This window comes from Biomphalaria glabrata, chromosome 15 (genome assembly GCF_947242115.1).
Source record: "Biomphalaria glabrata chromosome 15, xgBioGlab47.1, whole genome shotgun sequence".
Taxonomy (NCBI): domain Eukaryota; kingdom Metazoa; phylum Mollusca; class Gastropoda; family Planorbidae; genus Biomphalaria; species Biomphalaria glabrata.
In genome coordinates this window covers 3975094-3998188 of record NC_074725.1, presented here as the reverse complement: position 1 = coordinate 3998188, position 23095 = coordinate 3975094, and the positions used below count along the sequence as shown (strand labels likewise).

The 23095-nt window shown below is 35.9% G+C and overlaps 2 protein-coding genes across 4 annotated transcripts in view; both read left to right on the top strand.

Annotated features, from left to right (window-relative positions):
• The first annotated feature begins 3202 nt into the window (after positions 1-3202).
• On the top strand, positions 3203-19781 carry LOC106061006 (DNA-directed RNA polymerase II subunit RPB1-like). Of its 2 annotated transcripts, none has more exons than XM_056012129.1 (24): positions 3203-3540; positions 6367-6639; positions 6769-6945; positions 7730-8011; positions 8199-8360; positions 8492-8712; positions 9004-9136; positions 9250-9374; positions 9651-9861; positions 10332-10541; positions 10882-11130; positions 11486-11575; positions 11865-11993; positions 12136-12358; positions 12731-12941; positions 13448-13698; positions 13918-14123; positions 14955-15290; positions 15659-15895; positions 15993-16097; positions 16213-16395; positions 17128-17331; positions 17455-17638; positions 17868-19781. In XM_056012129.1, the coding sequence occupies exons 1-24, from the start codon at positions 3448-3450 to the stop codon at positions 19307-19309; spliced, it is 5937 nt and encodes a 1978-aa protein (XP_055868104.1). In that variant the 5' UTR covers positions 3203-3447; the 3' UTR covers positions 19310-19781. The 2 variants fall into 2 exon arrangements, with proteins under 2 accessions (XP_055868104.1, XP_055868105.1); XM_056012130.1 differs by having other exon boundaries at positions 15659-15899; positions 15997-16097.
• A 3033-nt stretch (positions 19782-22814) lies between these two features.
• Positions 22815-23095, top strand: part of LOC106060994 (ras-related protein Rap-2c-like) — a 37934-nt gene continuing 37653 nt past the window's right edge. Inside the window, exon 1 of one of the 2 annotated variants that reach the window (XM_013219037.2) lies at positions 22815-22986. The gene's annotated coding sequence lies outside the window, so the exon portion shown is untranslated. Of the gene's footprint in view, positions 23017-23095 lie in introns of both variants that reach the window. The other variant, XM_056012156.1, reaches the window with a different exon arrangement.

The following is a 23095-nucleotide window of genomic DNA, read 5'->3' as shown; positions in this document are numbered from 1 at the left end:
TTATTTTGCAGACACGTTTTTTAAGCATTATATTACAGAAAACAAGTATTGACCCCAAAACCTCTTCAGTTGGTCTGTAACTCTCTTTCACCCGTACATCCTGTCAACTAATGTTCACACTTTCAAGCTGTTATAAATTCATCTAAAATAGCATGCAGTACTATAAGGTTAATATTTTACCAGTGTATCCAATCCTACAAAGACCGCACCACAAATGAGGAAATTCGAAATTGTATCAGAATTGCAATTGGGACCCACGTGTAACTTACTGTCGAAAAACGCAAGCTTAAACTATACGGTCATATCACGATCTCCTCACGGATCCCTTCCTGTAGCAAAGGCACCAGGGTCATCAAAGTCAAAGATAGAGATTATATTAAATGCAAAAGACTCAGAGAAATTGAGAAAGACAGTCGACAGATCGTGTGTGGTGCGGTGCCACAACAAACTAAGGAATAGTTGAATATTAATCCAATTTCTAACGTAACTCTCTAACCTAAACTGACTAAAAAAATACCTTTTTGATCTACATTTAATTAAACATAATTTATAAAAATATGTCCTATTCCTACTAGTTTTGCGGTAAAGCGCTTGGCTTCCAAACCGGTGTCCCGGGTTCGAATTCTAGTGATGACTGGGATTTTTAATTTCGAGATCTTTAGGCGCCTCTAAGTTTACCCAGCTTTAATTGGTACCTGACATTTGTTGGGGAAATGTAAAGGCGGTTGGTCGTTGTGCTGTCCACATGGCACCCTCACTAACCGTGGGCCATAGAAACAGATGACCTTTAGATCGCAAGACCTGAAAGGGGAACTTAACTAGCTTTGTACCCTGACACTAGTTAAATAAAAAGTAAATTAAGTATGGGTAGAAAAGGCCGACGATGAAGTTTTAGAGACATTCGAGTCAAATTAGATGCAAGTGAGTTTGCTTTAACCGTTGTAAAGCTACAAGTTCGTCTTGTTTTGCCTGCTTTGTTCACGTCAAAGATCAACCGTTCCGAGCTGAAATAAGTAGTAGTGTATTAAGTCTACTTAGAAGGGACGTTTTTTAGCCGATCTTGTTGCAGACGTGATAGAAGTGTACTTTGAATGGACGCCTTTCGCCACTGTAAAAGGGTAGACGTTTTGTTTCATAGTGTTAAATCTTTTTCGAGTCTCAAATGTTACGGCTGTCCCGCGACCTACATGAGATCTCTCCAGCTGTCTCTTTCAAGTGCCAACTATTTCCAGCTGCTTTTCTCTATGCAAGTGAGGGCAAAATGGCACCGTTCCACGTGATGAAAAACTCTAATTACAGACCTACGTGACTGACGTATATTGAGTGGTCTACACATTCATTATAACTAACTTTTATTTTTAAATCTCTGTAGGCCTACTCCTCCATGTATTCCTGATCAGAGGCGGCCTTAGGGATCGGCAAGTGGGGCAACCGCCCAAGTCCCGCGCCGTAAGGGGGGGGGGGCGTGATAAAGAGATTCTTAAATTTTGTCACCCTCAGCCCATCGTAGAGATATTCGTGGCCATGATTTGACACGCCCAGAGCCCCACGCACCGGTAAGGCTGCCTCTGTTCGTCACATCAACATAATCAAGACCATCCTATTCCACACTTTTTAAGATGAAGAACTGGTCTTATCAGCTTCCCCACCCTCCTTTTCTTAAAAGAAAACATCTTAAAGTATTTTATTCTTTTAATAGTGTGTCATATTTGGATTACACCGTCTCATGGAAAATATGTTTATTTAATGAAGATTCATCTTCAATATGACTACGATATGCCGAAATTTCGCTTTGCTAGAAACAATGTAACATCAAGCAATCTGTGCTAGTTATTCAAGCTATCCCTTTGTCTTTCGCAGGTCCGACTTTCACTTACCACGGTATTGTGAAAGGATTTCGGTGTATGTGTGTTTGTGGTGGATGATGAGTGTCATTCTTAAGTTACCCTCCTGTCCTGTACCTGTCCAGTGGCTGAATGGGTCAGCCTAGCGGTGGTAACGTGAGGTCAGGACTTCAGAACGACAGTTGAACGGCTAGGCTGTCGGTGTTGTGAGATAGAAACTAAGTATTGAATAAAGTGTTGCAGATTGATATTAAGTAAAGCTATACGAGTTTCTTGCTTTGATGGAAACAAATACTCCGTTTATTTTTAACACCACGGTTTTTTCGAAGAATTATTCGGCGGCCGCCCGTTGTATATGTACAATATTGTGAAAAAAAAATAAATACGTCATCGAAGCGCCGATACTCTACCGGAGGGGGGTGAGTTTTTTTTTTTTACTATTTGTTATAAATGAAGGGAGGAAGGAGGGGTAAAAGTGCTTTTGGTGTTACGTAATATCCAAACGTTCCCTAAACTTTTCTGACCGTCAAAATTCGGATTTTTAAAATCAATATTGTAGGGTAGGGGGCCCACTTAGCTGTCACCCCCTGAATTGGTGTCGCCTATAGTGTGTTTTATCGTATAAATTTAAATTACAGACGTTATTTCGAAAAAGACGATAATTACGTGATACTACGCTCGCCTAGCGCTGGCATGATTATCTCAACTCTATATCGAGGGTTCAGAACAAATGTCCCATAGAAACACTATACCTATAGGGACCTACTATACCCGCTCAGGGGTCAGCATTATATTTATCATAGACTGGCATTGAGGAACCAGGCGAATGAGGGCAGCTAGAAATATCTTACAAAATTAAAATTGTACAGATGAGAAAAAAGCTTTGTGTCAGAGATGAGAAAACCTGCTGTAGTCTTGCATAACCACATAGATTAACCCTTTAAACGCGTGTGGTACTTTGGCCTCTAAACATCATTCCATTTTGTGTGCAATCATTGTAAAACAGCTTAAAACACTGAAGAACTGTGTCTGGAATAAATACCGCACAAACCTATATAAATATATATTCTGTGAAATACCCTCAACTGCCATTATGCCAGGTCAGTTTGATATGTATGTCTAATGAGCTGTTTAAGAAGTTAACAGAATTGTAAAACATTAATCGTCACTAAATTGCTTGTATGGAATTTATAAAATGATTTATGTATATTTATTAAGTTTATCATTAAAAAAATGAATATTTTTAGTTATATGGCCAAAACAATTAACCTAAAAATGTATGTGCAATATGGCAATAAGAAAAGTCCGTGAAATACTATCGGCATCCCCGTTTTTATTCAGTATTCTATATAATCTCAAACATTAAACCGGATGTTTCAGATTAACGCGTAGTTATTTAGCATGACTGACGGAGTTGGATGAGGAGAAGATTATTACTTCATTTCTGTCATGAACTGAATGAATTGTTTGTTTATATATACTGGATTTGATGACATAAGATCTAGATTAAATCTGACGAATTTCCTAATTTGTGATATCCCTAAGCGACTGACGCTTTAAAGCGTCTTTCGTTAGATTGCTGACAAAGCTAAAACTTTAAAAAATGACGGTCGCAGCTGGATACACTGGAGACTCAAACGCCCCGTTAAGAGATGTGAAAAAGATTCAATTTGGAATACTGGGTCCAGAAGAAATAGTATGTTTTGCTCAAACAATGTTTCCTTTTTTATAATCAGGCTACCTAAGGCTAATCTAGACCTAGAGAAGCTAGTCTACATTCCATCATCCATGCATGTCTTGTGATAAAATCTAAAATTTAGATTTTCATTTTCAGATTATATATTATCATGATTATGAAAAAAATAAAATGACCTAGTTGACAGTTGTAATTCATAAATCTAGATCTATGTACCAATCATTGTTACACTTAAATTTAAAGCTCCTTTCGGATCTTTCATACGATTAACAATGTAACATTCTAGTCAATCTAGAATAATCTAGTGGAGGCTCTTATAGTTTGAACACCCCATCGAATTCTCCTTTTTGAATGGGTCGCTTTTTTTTGTTTGTAATTCATTTGTTTTTATGTTTGGAGCTAAAAACGACGTTTCGGGACTGCGCATGTCCAATTTTAGATAAATTCCGGTAATTTTGTTCCGTTTTTCCAAAGCAGATGGCAGTTATTTAGATTCTCGGTAACCATGTATGTTAAGCTGTTGTTTTAACCTCCCCTGGCAATTCATACCCATATAAGGGATGAAGGCTATATCATGAGCCTGTTTGATCGTAGGCTGATGGGCATATCAAAATAAGCTTCCAAACATCTTTAGAAAGACATTCCTATCACATTTATACCGTTAGCTGTTAAATAAAATTTAAAAAGGGGGTGTCCAAACAAATAATAATGAATTCAGCTCATTCTCCTTTTTGAACACAGCAAAATCGTATTAAGAAATATTATTGGGATTAATAAATCTATGATTTTTTCAATGAATAAACATGACCTAGATAGAGATATCTAGAATATATAACTTATGAATGAAAGAAAAAGTGTGGGCTGCTAATTTGAAGACAGAGACCATGCCCACTGCATGTGATCACGCAAGATAAGCTGGCAGTGAGGAGAGGTATACACTCAGCGTGTAGTGTCACAAACTATCCAACAGGCAGTGGAGGGAAGGGGGAGAGAGTCATGAAAAGAATTATAAGCATCTATGGGAGGGAGGGGATGTTAAGGTTTCACAAAACGAACATCCAAATTATGAAAACAAGAAGAGGGTCCTTGGATGGGAGTTAAAATAAAGACAAAATACAGTTTCTACACATAGATTATATAGGTATTTAAATAAATAAACTATATACCGGGTATATATATATATATATATAAAGAGAAAGAGAGAGAGTATATGAGGAAATAGACTATAAATACATATTGCAAAATTGAATCTACTTCTTTTACTACAATCTAAATAAATAAGTAACACAGATATAATTTATTAGCAATTACATAGTGGTGTTCAAGACCGGTGCTCACTCTTCAACTAAAGGAGAAAGCCCAAAAACTGCGTTCAAAGTAGGAGCATGAAGTGACCTAATTTATTTTAAAATAAAATCTTGACTATGGGTGGTAATTCAAAGGAACACAGCTATTTTTATAGTCCTTTAGTTGCAGAATAAGAGTCTGCTTTCAGTTTTTTTGTAAGTTAAACCTTCACCAAATAAAAAAATAAAATAAAAAATTGACCTAGTTCCCGAAAGTCGGTGTTCAGTTATAAGAATCTACCATAGTTGGTGTACACAGTAGTGAGGTTGAGTGCTCACTAGATTTAGAAATAGTAGAAAGTTCTAGAATCTTTCTAGATGACAATTAAACAGATCTAAAGTATGTGAAATCTTACCATCAAAGAACCCCTTTGCCTTTGAAGAATGGTACATGCAAGAGGGATTTCAAGCTACTAAATTTTATGATTATAATAGAACCATATAATACAATCATATATACAATCATACATTAATTATATTGTCTTTAAGTATTGTAGATCAAACCAAAGAAGAACAATCCTTGAATTGAATCTATCCCTGTTGGATTGTTGGGGCACAATACAAAATTTGTAAACCATCTTTCTCCATTCCTCTCTGTCTTTTGCCTTAGATAGTAAGATAGAACCTCTTTCAATGGCAGGTCCATCCATTCTATTATTTCTATGTTGTCTTCCCAACGCTTTCTCTGCCTTTTTTTTTTTCCCTGGTACTGTTCCATATAGTAAGAAAGGAAGGTCTTCGTGAGCAAAGAAACTCTTATTAGATCTATATAAAATGAATTCAAATACACTAAAATATAAATTATTATGCCAAACTAACTAGAACCTGAATTATTCTTAACCTTCTTAACATTTTGTTCCTTTATGGTTTTTTTTTTAATTCTAGTAGCATCAAGGAATTTCCTGACCTAGATCTATAATTAGCCATTCTAGATTGAGTTGCAAATTTCTAGAAATTACTGTAAAAAAATTAGTGTGAAAAACATTCAACATCTCCCCTGCAGAAAAATCTTTTCTCTTATCAGCTCAATACTTTTATTTTAGAGATCCCAAATAGATACTTTCAGCCTTGGCACATAACAAAATGTATGATTCAGTATGGGGGAAATTATTATTTATAACCCACTGTGCCGTATGAGCCTCTTATTAACACTTTATTTAATAATACTGTTTATATATATATATATATATATATATATATATATATATATATATATATATATATAAAAGTATGACCTTTACATACAAGCATCACATCAAGCAAATCTTTTAATGTTTTTTAATACTTACAAAAGAAATTACTTCACAAGAAAATCCAGACCATCTTCTCCCCTTTTTGTTTTAATAACCTAATATACACACATCTATGTGCAATTGTTTATCAGTAAGGATTATAGACTGTTGTTTTGATCAATACCATTAATTAAATTCCAAGACTATTTGACATTTTGATTGAATTTAATTTCACAACATTTTTTCAGCGTCGCATGTCTGTCACAGACAATGGAGGTATCAAATATCCAGAAACAATGGAAGGGGGACGCCCCAAACTTGGTGGCCTTATGGATCCCAGACAAGGTGTGGTAGATAGAACTTCCAGATGTCAGACCTGTGCTGGCAACATGACAGAATGCCCTGGTCACTTTGGGCACATCGAACTTGCCAAGCCAGTGTTTCATGTGGCATTCTTGACAAAAACAATAAAAATTCTCAGATGTGTTTGCTTTTTCTGTTCCAAACTGCTTATGGACCCAGTAATTATCCTTTTTTTTTTTATTATTATTATATATATATATATTCATAAGTATTAGTAACTTTTTTTTAAAATTATATGCCATTTCTCTAGTTATATAGTCTGAATTCTTTTTAATGTTTGCTTTTAGTCACACCCCAAAATGAAAGATGTTATCAGTAAATCCAAAGGTTACCCTCAAAAGCGTTTGGCACATGTTTACAATCTGTGCCGAACACGAAAAATTTGTGAAGGAGGAGATGAAATGGAGAAAAGGAAAGAGGAGGAGGAAGGTGGAGGTGAAAACCAAGAAAATGAAGCCCCTAAGGTAAGTGATTATCTTTATATTGTAAACACAAATTCAACACAGACTATGCCAGTTAATTTGTCTCGTCCCCTCCCCCCCCCCCCCTTTTTTTTTTTTTTTGCTTTAAAGTGTATTCTTCTTATTTTTCTGTATTCTATCAGTTTTTTTGGCAGGAACACCCTACCTCCCTTATTTTTTCGTTTGTTTCTTCCCGATTATTATACTTTTGGCTTGTAAATTTAAGTATCTGTTATCTGTTAAGTTCAATGAGTATGGCCCACTTTATATAGCACCCCCTCTACATAGCTATGTTGGGCCTGGGAATTCTAGTATATTTTTGTCAGGTGTGGACTATTGTCTAGATCTACATTTTAAAAAGGAATCAGGCTATGGAGCGAACAGGAAGTAGGAAGTATTTTATTTAATAACAAAAGTGTAAATTTGTGATATGTCTGCTTTTAAAAAAAAACATGGGTCAAAATAGCGGATAAAAAAATTGTTTTTTTTTTTTTTAATTTAATGGCTGCGGTTACGATCATAAAAATATCTTAGTTGTTCTACATCCACGGTGGTCCCACAGCAGGTGGGAGAATTAGTGATAAGTGAATGAATCAGTCAGGGCCCTTAGGAACATAAAAATGTCAATCAAGGGTGTAGTGTGTTACTAAAGTAATATAAATTTAATGTCAGAGACCATTTCCTCAGTTAATCAGGAACATGGGCAGAGTTTTGAAGACCAGTTACTTTGAGATTTTAGAAATTTTTATATCATATTAATGTAAAAAAAAAAATCATGTAATTTTAGAGTCATGGAGGTTGTGGTCGTTATCAGCCCAACATCAGAAGAAATGGCCTGGAACTTATGGCTGAATGGAAGCACACCAATGAAGAATCCCAGGAAAAAAAAATCCAAGTCACTGCTGAGAGGGTGCTGGAAATCTTTAAGAGGATCACAGATGAGGAGTGCATAGTACTTGGCATGGACCCTAAGTATGCACGTCCTGACTGGATGATTGTCACAGTGTTTCCAGTGCCGCCTCTCCCTGTCAGGCCAGCAGTAGTTATGTTTGGCTCAGCAAGAAATCAGGTTTGTTCCTTTTTTTTTTTCTAAATACCTTTCTTCTATTGTAAGTCCTTTTCACAAATTTCAAATTTGTATTTGGAAAACTTCTAAAAACTAATGTCCTTAATTAAAAAATAGTTGAAAGTGTTTAGCTGTATCATTGTGATTTAAAATGTTTAACTGTTTGCCCTTGATTTGTATTATAATGTAGGATGACTTAACGCACAAACTGTCTGATATTGTGAAAGCCAACAACCAACTAAGAAGAAATGAGCAGAATGGTGCAGCAGCTCATATTATTCAAGAAGATACAAAAATGTTACAGTATCATTGTGCCACTCTGGTTGACAATGAAATTCCTGGCCTGCCAAAGGTAGGGACATGGATATGTACAAAAATAGTCAAACTTATTGCAATATTTAGGGTGAGGGTTTTGGTAAATGTTATGAGTAGCTTTACTGAAAGTTATGCTAAAACCTTTTTTGCTAATGTATTCTATTCTAGGCTGTGCAAAAGTCTGGTAGACCTCTAAAATCTGTCAAGCAAAGATTGAAAGGTAAAGAGGGCAGAGTTCGGGGAAATCTCATGGGGAAACGTGTGGATTTTTCAGCCAGAACTGTCATCACACCAGACCCTAACCTAAGAGTTGACCAGGTCGGTGTACCAAGAACTATTGCCCAAAACATGACATTCCCAGAGTTGGTCACTCCCTTTAACATTGACAGGTACGTGTGTTAATAGAAGTAACTATTTCATGCTCGTTGTTTGTTATATTACATGTTTTTGTTTAAGTGTCTTTTTTGTCATCAATTTATTCAATGACTGTTTGAGTGATGACTTCTTGTTTTTGTTTCTATTACTGAGTTATCCTTTGATGACTTCTTGTTTGGCTTACTGAATCATGGTGACCAACATTTACTCTAATTTTTTTCTCTGAGGATAACAAAAAAGCCAAAGTTATTTAAGAATAGTTTGCTAATGTTGTATATTGATAAGGAATTCTTTTATGTTTTCAGGATGCAGAATCTGGTCAGGAGGGGTGCCAATCAGTACCCTGGTGCCAAATACATTGTCCGAGACAATGGTGAGCGCATTGATTTGAGGTACCACCCCAAAGCTAGTGACATACACTTACAGATAGGCTACAAGGTGAGCGCACAATTTTGCCCCTACATGTATTAATAGCATGAACCACCTGGATAGTTTAGAGTTAATTATAAACAGCATTTGACAGGGTGAGAAATAATGTCTTGTGTGTTTAGGTGGAGAGACACATGATAGACAATGATGTGGTGGTCTTCAACAGACAGCCCACCCTGCACAAGATGAGTATGATGTGTCATAGGGTGAAAGTATTACCCTGGTCTACCTTTAGGCTTAATCTCAGGTATTTTATTACTGCACTTTACATTAAAAAAAAATTTTTCAAATTAACATACTTAATTTTTTTTGTATAGGATTTACAAAAGCATAATAGACTGAAGCAGGCCTTGTTGGTTCCCATGATGAAATTTGTATTTGAGTTAATCATGATATATAGCAAGACACTCTAATTTTTTTCTGAGGACAAGGCTTGGATGTCTGACATGAATGGATTAGCTTGTATGGATAGTATCAATAAATGTGTGAATATTTCATAACATGTCTTACTGTATTTATAAAGTGTAACAACACCATACAATGCTGACTTTGATGGAGATGAGATGAATCTGCATCTGCCACAGTCTTTGGAGACAAGAGCAGAAATTTACAACTTGGCTGCTGTTCCTCGTATGATCATCACACCACAGGCTAATAGACCTGTCATGGGTATTGTACAGGACACACTTTGTGCTGTCAGAAAAATGACTAAAAGAGATGTCTTCATAGACAGGGTGAGTTAATGCATTAGAAATTCCTTTCCTTCAAGTTGAATATAATCTGATATATTAAACAATGATATTAAACAAGAGCAAAAGTTTAAGAAAAAAAAAAGTTATCAAAATTCTATTAGGAAAACATAGCTAATTGTAAAATCAAACTTGTTCAATTGAATCTTTGATATTAATTAGTTTAATTTGCTGTGCAAGTATAATGCATAGCTGAATTTGAAATAATGAAATATCACTCACTTAAATATTTTGTTGTAAGTAACATTTCTAACAAATAATAGAAACAAATATTTAAAAAAAAAAATTAAATCTTGTATCATTTGTAGCCAGTTTTGAAATAAAAAGTTTTGAAAAACTAATTTCTGTGTAATAATAATTTTTTTTTTTTTTTGTTTCCTTGGACCACAAGTAAATGTAGAAAAGCATTATTTTTTTACTTAAAAAAGTTGATTGCAGTATACTTGTATCAACAGGCCCAAATGATGAATCTGTTGATGTTTCTGCCCACTTGGGATGGACGCATGCCTCAGCCAGCCATTCTGAAACCTGTACCACTGTGGACAGGTAAACAGTTATTCTCCCTTATCATCCCAGGCCGTGTCAACTGTAACAGAACCCACTCTACACATCCAGACTCTGAGGACAATGGTCCTTACAAGTGGATCTCTCCAGGAGATACCAGGGTGTGTATAGCAGATCTTATTTTATTCTTAATAATGTTTCTTTATATCAATTTTACTTGACATAAAGGGAAGGTGTTAAAATATATATATATATAATCTATGGTTCCTGTATTTAGAATGTTAACACATGTCCAGTGATGAAATAACTATTTTGAAGCATTATGAAATATAACAAGACACTCTAATTTTTTTCTGAGGACTTTTTTTTTTTATTAAATTTTATGTTGAGAAATCTATATATTTTTTTTTTTTTTTTATTAAATTTTTTGTTGAGAAATCTATAAATATGTATTCATTGTCATGTCCATCCTTCTTTAATACTGATATGTATATTTGACAGGTGTTAATTGAAGATGCTGAACTCATCAGTGGCATCATTTGTAAAAAGGCTCTGGGTACTTCTGCTGGCTCATTGGTTCACATTGTGTTCTTGGAGATGGGTCATGATATAGCTGGAGAGTTCTATGGCAACATTCAGACAGTGGTCAACAACTGGCTGCTTATAGAGGGCCACAGCATTGGTATTGGTGACACTATTGCTGACCAACAGACTTACCAAGATATTCAGGACACTATCAGGAATGCTAAGGTAACTTTTGTTTTCATGTAAACTTCTCTTGCTCTTGTACTTTTTTTTATAGATAATTTTGATCAAATATTAAATGGACTGGATATGGTCAACTTGTTGAAAAGTCTAGCAATTTTCAATTATTTTACCTCTGACCGAGGTTGTAAATGCTTGGTTGAGCATGGCAAATAAAAGATAAAATTGAAATATAGAACAATAAAGTGTATATATATATTCAATAATGTAGAACAGAACAAACCCTCATTAATACTCCAAGGTGTCTTCACTTTTATTTTAAAAATATCTTAAAATAAACAATAGCTAAAAAAAAACATTATGTTTGTGTACTACAAAATATTCTTATTTCTGTTGTCAGAATGATGTGATAGACGTTATTGAAAAAGCACACAATGATGAACTTGAACCCACACCTGGTAATACTCTTCGACAGACTTTTGAAAATCAGGTTGGCTACTTTTTCACTTGAGTAGTCTTTAAGAATTTCAATGATGCAAGGCCAAAATATAGTTTATTATGGTACACTTTTTTTTTATCCATTGAAGAAAAAAATGCTTAGTTTTTAGTAATAGTATAATTAGTAGTCTATTTGTTATTTCTATGCTAACTAGTTTTCTATAGGTTATATAATGATTTGATGAGTGTCAATAAGTTATGACATCAGAATTCACCATTTGCACCCTTCATATGGGGCAAAAAGAAAAAAAAGTTTATTTTGTTTGAAAACAAAATTTCAGGTGAACAGAATTCTGAATGCTGCTCGTGACAAGACTGGTAGTAAAGCCCAACAGTCCTTGTCAGAATTCAACAACTTCAAGTCTATGGTCGTTTCTGGTTCCAAGGGATCAAAGATTAACATCTCTCAGGTAGTTTTTTTTTTCTTACATAGTAACTTGTACTTTAGTGAAATTATTTCTTAATTGACCATTTTCTTAGGATCATGGCTGCTACAATTTGACTTGTGAAGTCTATTGTTGTCTTTCTACACTAAACTGTGTTTGTATTCAGGTCATTGCTTGTGTGGGTCAGCAGAACGTTGAAGGAAAACGTATCCCATTTGGTTTTAGATATCGCACACTACCTCATTTCATCAAAGATGATTATGGTCCTGAGTCCAGAGGGTTTGTGGAGAACTCTTATCTAGCCGGTCTGACGCCTTCTGAGTTCTACTTCCATGCTATGGGAGGTCGTGAAGGTCTTATTGATACAGCTGTCAAGACTGCAGAAACTGGTCAGTTTTTTGTTTTTTTTATTAAAGAAAAGTAACTTTTGTCTTTTGCTAGATTTAGTGATAGTCTAAAATTTACACTGGAACAGATAACTTAATATCAAACCATTTGAAAATCTTTGTCTATTCTATGATTGAAAATATATTTAAACATTTTGCAATTGTCTGATGATGATAGTTTATATTGATGCTCAAATGATATCAATATATTATTCACTCTAATTTTTTTCTGAAGACTTTTGATATAATATTAAAAGTAATCTTTAACAACATATTGTATTTTAATTTTGCTCAACATTTGTATTTTATACAACTATTTTGTAGAATACATTTGCTATGAATCTGTTAATGTTATAGTGTACTTAACATTTTTAGGCTACATTCAACGTCGGTTGATCAAGGCCATGGAGAGTGTGATGGTCAAATATGACGGCACTGTGAGAAATCAAGTTGAACAACTGGTTCAGCTGAGGTACGGTGAGGATGGACTTGATGCATGCTGGGTAGAGTTTCAGTCTATTCCTACTCTTAAGCCATCAGATAAAGCATTTGAAAAAAGATTCCGTTTTGATGCTACAAATGAGAGGTAGGTTTTATTTCAAGAAGTTACTTTGTTATTTACTTGTTTTTATTACGATGAATGTCAACTAACTACTTAATGTTATAAGGTATACTATAAAAAGTACAAGTGTCTAATGATGATCATCAAGATTGATACAATATGATATCTTATTATTCACTCTAATTTTTTACTGAGGACATTTGATACTTTTAGCAACCTTTAACTGTCATTTTAAAAAGTACAACTTAGCTTTGACATAGATTGATTGGGGTATAAACTTTCATCTCAAAAGCTTCCAACATAAGCTTCCAAAATATTTCAGTCTCTCTAAAAATAATATTCTCGTTCTGTACGAGACATAAATGCACTTAGTAGACAATAGTTTAAAATCTTCTGGTAACTTCCTACAACATAGCAATGTATTGGGAGTTGACAGTAGAACACATTTTTTCGCAGTAGGAGTTCATGTGTTTACTGTCTATTTTATTACTATAAGAAAGCACAAATCTAAACTAGTTAATTAATGTCAGGTCTATGAGGAAACATTTGAATGAAGAGGTGATCAAAGACATGATGGGCGATGCCAGTCTGATGGCTGAAATAGAAAGAGAATGGGAACAATTGAATGAAGACAGGTCTAACATCCGACAAGTGTTTTCAACTGGTGATGCCCGCATTGTGTTGCCCTGTAACATGGACAGAATCATGTGGAATGCACAGAAAATATTTAGAATTGATAAACGCAAACCCTCTGATCTGCATCCTCTGAAAGTCATAGAAGGTTAGACATTTGGTTTATTCCTTTTGAAAGTTGTGACTCAAAAAAAAAAAAAAATTGTAGATATTTGTATTAAAAATATTAAACTAGTACACTTTCTATTTCTTTGATTAATTTAAATGACTAATTGTGACAAAAAACATATCCAGGCTTAGCATTGATAAAATCTACCAATATAAATGCTCAATGATTGGCTAATGAAGATTCACTTTGCATCTCTAGGTGTCAGAGACTTGTGCCGTAGGCTAGTTATTGTAGTGGGTGAGGACAGGATCTCTTACCAAGCTAATGAGAATGCCACTCTGTTGATGAAGGCTTTGATTAGATCAACATTGTGCACCAAGCGTGTGGCTGAAGAGCACTGTCTAACTTCTGAGGCATTTGAATGGGTGCTTGGTGAAATAGAAACCAAGTTCCAGCAGGCAATGGTAAGGCACATTTGTAGGGAGATCATTGAAGCCTCTCAGAACTATTTGAGAATGGGCATGTTTTTATTTTGCTAGGTTTAGGCCTAATTTTTATTTTTAGAAAATACTTGCATCATAGCTAGCTATTTGTTTTTCTCTTGTTAAAATACACTGCTGATTGGTTTGGTATTAGTCATTTGATTTATTGGATTGTTTTTTTTTATTTAAGAATTGACAATCACTGAAATAAAAAAAAATGTGTAACATTGGATGGACATGACATGTCTTGCCAATAAACTTTTATTCAATACTTTTTAGTTTTTTTGGCTATTAGGGTTCTTAATGAATATACTTATTTCTTAAAGGAAAATAAATTCTAAAAGATATACATTTTTCTGTTTTTACTGGTAAATACATTTAAAAAATAATTGATCAAAATGGCCAGTGTCAGTAAAATCAGATGAATTAAATTATATTGTAAATATGATTTTGCTGACATTGTTACTATGATTATTGTCATAAAGCTCTACAGGTAACTACTATGGCTACAAAATATTACAGGAACAAATTTTCACTGAGAAAATTATAGCTTAGTGCATGGCTTTTAAAATAAAAATGGAAACTATAAATTGTTTATTTTACACACACACAATGATAGTACGATTGTTGCAAAAATGACTTACTAAATAATTTTTTTAAAAGTGTGTTGCAATCAGTCATAAATTTGAAAATAGGTTATTGAAATGTGTTGATATACTTAAAGGTAATTATTGAGCTGTAAAAAAAAATAAATCTTGCAGTCTGAAAAAGGATACATCTATTTCTGTAAAGGAATATTTCTTTTATTTCTAGGCACATCCTGGAGAAATGGTTGGCGCTCTGGCTGCCCAATCTCTTGGAGAACCTGCAACCCAGATGACACTGAACACTTTCCATTATGCTGGTGTATCTGCCAAAAACGTCACACTTGGTGTGCCTCGTTTGAAAGAGATTATAAATATCTCCAAGAAACCCAAAACCCCATCTCTCACTGTGTACCTATTGGGTCAGGCTGCACGTGATGCAGAGAGATGCAAAGATGTCTTGTGTCGCCTGGAGCATACAACACTTCGTAGGGTCACAGCCAATACAGCTATTTATTATGACCCTGACCCAATGAACACTGTGATTGCTGAAGACCAAGAATGGGTAAGTTCTTAAGTTAACTAATTTGATCATTTTTTGTTTACCATTTACTAGCTACATGAGTATTCTCTGGAGGTATTCTACTCCTCTCTCAGAAATTGTCTGCATTAGTGTATTGACAAACTGCTCACTCCTTCTTCTTGCCTTAGAAAATTTTTTTCTGGCTGCCTTATTTGCTTTTTGAGAAATGTCTTCACCTTGTCCAGTGTTGCTGCTTGACAGAGCTGTCAAATCAAGAAGGTCTTTGGTTGGTGCCAGGGTCAGGACTGTCCATTATCTTTAATTCACATTTTCTCCTTCAAAAAAATAGTGCTTGCATTAGTTTAAATTTGTCTTGCTTTCAACATATTTCTGAAAATTATTTTTTTTAGGTCAGTATCTATTATGAGATGCCAGATTTTGATGCCTCAAGAATATCTCCTTGGCTTCTTCGTATTGAACTTGACAGAAAGCGTATGACAGACAAAAAACTCACCATGGAACAGATCTCTGAGAAAATTCAATCTGGGTTTGGTGATGATCTGAACTGTATTTTCAATGATGATAATGCTGAGAAGTTGGTACTGAGAATAAGAATTATGAATTCAGACAATACCAAATACCAAGATGCAAGTATAACAAATAGTTGTGTATATTTAGCAGTTCAGATTTTTTAAGTCTTCACGATGATTTTTTTTGTTTTCATCTGCTTTTATTTGTATTTAGGAAGAAGAAGTGGTTGACAAAATGGAGGATGATGTTTTTCTGCGTTGTATTGAAGCCAATCTTTTGTCTGACATGTCTCTACAAGGCATTGAAGCTATTGCTAAAGTAAGTCAGTGTTTAATATTATTAGGGATACTTTTCTGCAAGGATTTTTAAGTTAGATTTGAAAAACATAAATTTACTAAGAGTAAGGTGGATGGTTCACTTCCTTTTTTTCCAGGTTTACATGCATCTACCAAATACAGATGACAAAAGAAGAATTCATATTACTGAAGAGGGTGAGTTTAAAGCTGTGAGTGAGTGGATCTTAGAAACTGACGGTTCAAGTTTAACTAAGGTACTCAGCGAGAGAGATGTAGACCCTGTCAGGACCTACACAAATGACATTGTGGAAGTTTTTGATGTAAGTATTAATGTAAATAAATATTTCGTTAGTTCTGTCACCAATTGGAAGTGTGGTGGCTGAGAGTAATGTGCTTGGCTTTCAAACCCAGTGATTTAATTTTGTGTTCTTTGGGTGCCTCTGAGTCCATCCATCTCTAATTGGTACCTAACACTTGTTGAGGAAAAGTAAAGGCATTTGGTCATGCTGGCCACCTGACACTCTTGTTAACTGTGAGCCACAGAAACAGATGACCTTTACATCATCTGCTCTATAGATCGCAAGATTTGAAAGGGGAAACTTTACTTTTTACTGTCACCATAGACATTTTGAGTCAAATTTCTAATTTTATTTTTAGATTATTCCACAAATTAGACGCTATTATCCAAGCCTTGTTTGAGAACATTTGATAATTTAGCCATAGAAAATTTTATTATTATTAAGCAAAAACCTTTTATCAAATTACATAGTGTAATCAGCATTCATACTAATTACATTACACAAAAACTGACACAGAAATCTCATTCACAACATTGACATAAAATTAACCCAGTACAAGACCATCAACATTCTAACAGATTTTCATTTTGTTTTAAAATGTTTGCCCATACCTGGTGTTAAGTGTACACTAATAATATGTTTCTAGAATGGTACTAGACATGACAATGACAAACTGCCTCTCAAATTTTTTTTACACTTTTGTAAAGAATAAATTAGTTTTTTAAACTTAATATTTCTTTGCTGTACTTTCAGACCTTGGGTATTGAAGCTGTGCGTAAAGCTATTGAACGTGAGATGAACCACGTCATCTCTTTTGATGGTTCTTATGTCAACTATCGCCATTTGGCCCTGCTTTGTGATGTTATGACCTCCAAGGGTCATTTGATGGCCATTACTCGTCATGGTATTAACAGACAGGAAACTGGTGCTCTGGCTAGGTGTTCTTTTGAAGAAACGGTAAGATCATTATTTAGTTTACACTCATTTTATTTCACACCAAAACATTAAAAAAGTCAAAGTAGTGTAAGTCTATATAATTTTGACAGTTTATATTTAATGGTAATGTAATTTCTTTTTCAGGTTGATATTTTGATGGAGGCTGCTTCTCATGCTGAGATTGATCCAATGAAAGGTGTCTCTGAAAACATTATGTTGGGGCAGTTGGCTAAAATTGGAACTGGTTGCTTTGAATTGCTTCTTGATGCAGAGAAATGTAAATATGGTATGGAAATTCCATCTCAGCTTGGCCCTGGACAGTTAGCAGGTACATTTTGGTCACACTATATTCTAAACTCTTTCCAAGCTGATTTAATCAGTTTATAAAAGATCATTTAATGAAATACCAGTCTAATTTTGAAAATTTTAAATATCAATTTAATAGCTAGCTTCAAAAAAAAACATTTTATGAATATTTTAAATAATATTTTATGAATTGCCTGCTGTACAGAATAGACTTGTGATGAAAAATTGTTTTTTACTAATTTATTTTCTAGGTGGAGCTGGAACTGGTATGTTTTTTGGTGCTGCAGGATCACCAACAAGTTCAATGTCACCACAGATGACCCCATGGGGTCAAGTTGGCACACCAGGCTATGCTAGTGCCTGGTCTCCTGGAGTAGGCAGTGGCATGACACCAGGTGGTGCTGGATTCTCTCCCTCTGCTGCCAGTGAAGCTGGCTACTCTCCAGCCTATTCTCCTGGCTGGTCACCACAGCCTGGATCTCCTGGTTCTCCCAGCTCTCCTTACATTCCATCTCCACGTGGAGCTTCCTCGCCTGGCTACTCCCCATCATCTCCAGTCTACTTGCCAAGTTCACCAGCCATTGCTACACCCCAGAGCCCAAGCTACTCTCCAACTTCCCCATCTTACTCCCCCTCCAGCCCTGGCTATTCACCAACCAGTCCAAAGTATTCACCAACTTCTCCCTCTTACTCTCCTACCAGCCCGTCTTATTCCCCCACATCTCCTTCATATTCACCAACGTCCCCCTCTTATTCCCCAACCTCCCCCTCCTATTCACCTACCTCTCCAAGCTACAGCCCAACAAGCCCCTCCTACTCGCCTACATCCCCTTCCTATTCTCCAACCAGCCCATCTTACAGTCCTACAAGCCCATCTTATTCCCCTACAAGCCCATCTTATTCTCCCACTTCTCCTTCATACTCCCCAACCTCTCCTTCTTACTCTCCCACTTCCCCATCATACTCTCCCACTTCCCCATCTTATTCCCCAACTTCCCCATCTTATTCTCCCACCAGTCCTGGGTACAGTCCCACAAGTCCATCCTATTCTCCATCTTCACCCAATTATTCCCCAACTTCTCCTTCTTACTCTCCCACGTCTCCTTCATACTCCCCTACATCCCCATCCTATTCTCCCTCCTCTCCTTCATACTCTCCATCTTCTCCATCTTACTCTCCCTCCTCACCAAACTACTCTCCCTCATCCCCATCATACTCTCCTAGCTCTCCAAAGTACAGCCCATCTTCACCATCTTATTCTCCTACATCACCATCTTACTCTCCATCATCTCCGCAGTACTCTCCAAGCTCACCAAAGTATTCCCCATCTTCCCCTCAGTATTCCCCATCTTCCCCACAGTATTCCCCATCTTCTCCATCTTACTCCCCCTCATCCCCCAAATATTCCCCAACCTCACCAAGGTACAGCCCAACCTCCCCAGACTACTCCCCTTCCTCCCCACATTACTCCCCAACCTCTCCCTCTTATTCCCCTTCATCCCCCAACTATTCTCCAGCTTCACCAACCTACTCTCCATCATCATCGCCCAAGTATTCTCCCACATCGCCCACCTCCTCCCCTGCATCGCCTGGCTACTCCCCAAGCAGTCCAGCGTACTCTCCCAACACTCCTCATTACAGCCCCACTAGCCCTCATTATGGCACTGATCTGGAAGATGATGACCAGCCTTAAGTGCCATGCCAACTGTTTTATTGAATGTCTATTCATATCATGCCAACTGTTTTATTGAATGTGTATGGTATTCATATGCCAACATTTTTTTTCTTGTGAATTGTGATGATTATTCTTCTTCTATTCTAGTGAAGAAATAACAGTTTTCAAAAGTTTTCAACATTAAGTTGTTTCTTGTGTTTTATTTGCATTCATTCCTTTCAACTGGTTTATCATAAGTTTGACTTAAGATAGTTTGTTCTTATGTATGTGGCTTTTGAATTTATTCATTATATCTCACTAAATGTTGGATCTTAGTTTCATGTATATAAAAGAATTACCTTTGTAGATAGTTTCTAATGAGTTTCCTACAATTTGGATGGGAACAAATGAAAGCAAAACTATGTTTCTATTGATTTTTGTTTTTGTAATGACAAATTATGAAAAGTAATTGTGTTACTTGTTGAGATGTCAATAAATGATGGAAAACGTCTCTTGTTTATTTGTCTACATTTGTTGACATGCATACTTTCACTTGTAGTTTTACCATCAAAGGTAGCTTAGGCACATTACTGATTTCATAATGGACCTCATTCACATATCGCCATGTGATAATATTGATAAAACAAAGAAAGTTACTTATCACGTGACAGCCTTTATGGATTGCGTAATTTGTATAGAAGAGATAGAGAATAGCAAAACGTTTGTTTACAATTGGTGAATGAGGTCTATTGTCCTAATGCAAAAAAAAAGACATTTCTTTTAAAATATTTCTTTTAAAAAATGCTCTTACCCAACAAAGTGCACCTGGATTAGGAGTAATTATGATGTAGGCTACAAAACCAAAAAGTCACTTAATGCACTAAATAGTCCATCTCCACTGCCAAATGCCCCCCCCCCCCTCCCTGCCATTAGGAGAAACGTTATTTTTGGTTACGTTTACTCTACAAAAAAATAAGCCTCTAGGGGCTAACTCTCTCAGAACTTCCCTTACGAACCACTGTCGATCTTGTTTCGTACTAAAATTGATGGTAACATCTGGTGTACTCGGAATGTACTGTTTTCCTACCTTGGTGGAAACTTAAGTAACATTACTGTAATAATGGCAATGTCTTCGATTAGAGTGCTCTGTGTTTCACACGACTACGCAAATCCAGTTGTGAGCTGCATTGATTTCCATTTGACTTTCGAACTACAGAGTGCGTTACAGTTGGCACAGATGAAAGAAGGGCTTGCTAGCCCTTTTACCTTCACCCATCCACCCCCAAGGAGCATCGCCACCTTATTTTGACGGGCTCAATACAATGTGGAACTATGCAACAGCGTGGGCAGCCGGACAATGGCTCAAGGACCCCGCCAAACTGACGCAAATGAGCCTCTTATTCCTAGCATCTGGAAGAAATCTGTCCATTTGGTCACAGGTCCTGGCGGCATTTGGCACGATTCTATTCGTGTGTAGGCTGCCGAGTACACGAACCACTGCCTAGTAAATCTCGTTTGTTTTTTTCATAACAAAACTCTTGCATACAATACCCATTCGTAATTTGTTCTAATTAAGTAAAAAAAAAAAAAAAAAAAGATTGCTATTAACTGCTAGTGTGGGGCGGGGGTAAAGCGAAAGGCCATAAGAACCGAGGAGCGTCGCGTCGGGTTTGAATCTCGATGGAGACAGAGATTTTGAATTTCGGGATTTTTAGGACTAGCCATGAGTCAACTCAACTCCAATGGGTTCCTGACATTGGCTGGGAAAAGTAAAGGTCGTTGTGCTGGCCACATTACACACTCGTTCAGTGTCGGACATAGAAACAGATGGCCTTTACATCGCCTGCCTTATAGGCCTAGATCGCAAGGTCTGAAATGGTAATTTTCTCGTTACTTGCAAAATATGGAGAAACTGGATTTGCAATAGCTTTTCTATTTTTTTTGAAATCTTAACGTAACAGAGAGGTCAAACAGACTACAAAAAAATTAATAGCGGCTTTTCCCGTAAAATGAGATTGAAAACATGAAAAAAAAATTAATTAATTATTTATTTAAACAAGATACATGAAAAAAAAATGCTTTAAAAAAATCATATTAAGCTCAGTTGTAGGCCTATCAATTAGTTTGGAAAAGTCATTTAATTCAATTTGTCATAGATCTTATTATTCTAGGCTAACAATAATAAATATGTACGATTAGAAATAGGTGTACCGATTGTTTTTGTTAAGCGCAATGTTATGCTCTTAGGCTGAGCTTCCGCAGTAGGCTACTATGGTCCTATCACTTGTCAGGACCAGTTGGGAAAGGGGTGTGGGAGAAAGATGGTGGTATTTGTGTGAATATTACTGTGATATATTTTTAAAGGCATTAATAAATAAAAAGTTGAACTACCTGAATTCTAACTCCAGAGGCTCTAGACTCCGTAACCCAACACACTAACCACTGTACTAGTATAGCCCATAGACATATATATAGTATAGCCTAATTGCGTATGAGAATATAAAATTTTAGGCCTATATTATAGTTACGTATTGTTATTTTCAAACTATAAAGCAAAGTATAAAGGGAACTTATACAAATTATACCACAATTTATTTCCCTGACCAAACAAAATAATTTACTACCAATACTTAATTAACTAATTGGTTAATTTTTAAATTTATTTTTGTTTTGTCAGGTAAAAGAAATAGGCTACTTGTGCGAAATTTCAGCTTCATCCGAGATTGGGTGTGGGAGAAATAACGTGTACAAACTTTTAACCAGACAGAGAGAGTTGATATAAGAAAAACAAAACAATGCTTATTATAAGGAAAAGCATCACACAATAACTGCCATATCTCTCAAATGCTGCAATGTTTATCTCCCCTTTCCTATTAAAAAAACCACTAATTGATTAGCTAATTGGTTAATTGGTTGGTGGGGTCGATAGTCAGTTGCGTAATTAGGGTGGGGGAGAGGGGGGGGGGTCCAAATTTGAAAATTCCAACCGGGTCCCCACTTGAGCGGTAACCCCAAATGAGTGTCCGAAAATTTTTACATTAAATATTAAGCCATTATCTCATGTCATGATGACGAATGTCAAAATGCAGGGGTCCCTAATGAGGTCAATTAAGCCCCTCGTTCCCAAATCCCTGGCTACGCCACTGGGGATAGTAAAAGTGATAGGCCTTCTAGAATTTACGGCCGTGTGTATCGGAGGTGGGCTTTTCTAAAGCGGGTCTTTCCATTCAAGCAAAAAGTCTGTCAGAAAACATAACGATTGGCAGGGTGAAAAAAAAACAACAACAACAAAACAAAAAGGAGTTTCTAAAGACAGGAAAATAGGAAAAAGAGAGTGCGAAAAAGAAAGAGAATGGCTCTTTCCAATTCAGTGTAACAGATAGTAGAATTAACGGGCTAAAAAGTATGTTTGTGTGGAGGGGATCGTTAAATTGCGGACTGTTTATTGGGGAAAAAAATGTAGGTGGTGTCCCGGCCAAAACAGCCTGGGAACAAAAGTAGTTCGTGTTTCTTTGTGTGTGTGTTGCCTTCCTAATGCGTATATCAGATGGGATCTGCATGCATACGAGCACAGGGGTTGTAGTAGATTTAGTTCCGACATGCTTAAGTATCGCAGATTCGTTTTTAAATGGACAGGCGATATATATATGGGCTTGGCCATCCAGTTTAACCACTAATTCATATGATGATAAACACATGCCAAACAATTTATCATTGTAGGCCTACATCTGTTTGTCATTTTTAATGTGTGTGTGTACTTTATATAGATCTATAGTCTTTCATAAATGTGTTTATTGCTCTGATTTTGTAATATAAGATCAGTTC

What these genes read in the sequence shown, in the direction of transcription:
- LOC106061006 (XM_056012129.1), top strand. Translation starts at nt 3,448, where the DNA reads ATGACGGTCGCAGCTGGATACACTGGAGACTCAAACGCCCCGTTAAGA. An exon ending in GACAGACTTTTGAAAATCAG is followed by an intron (nt 11,576 to 11,864) that starts GTTGGCTACTTT and finishes ACAAAATTTCAG; the next exon opens with GTGAACAGAATTCTGAATGC. An exon ending in GGTGTTCTTTTGAAGAAACG is followed by an intron (nt 17,332 to 17,454) that starts GTAAGATCATTA and finishes TTTCTTTTTCAG; the next exon opens with GTTGATATTTTGATGGAGGC.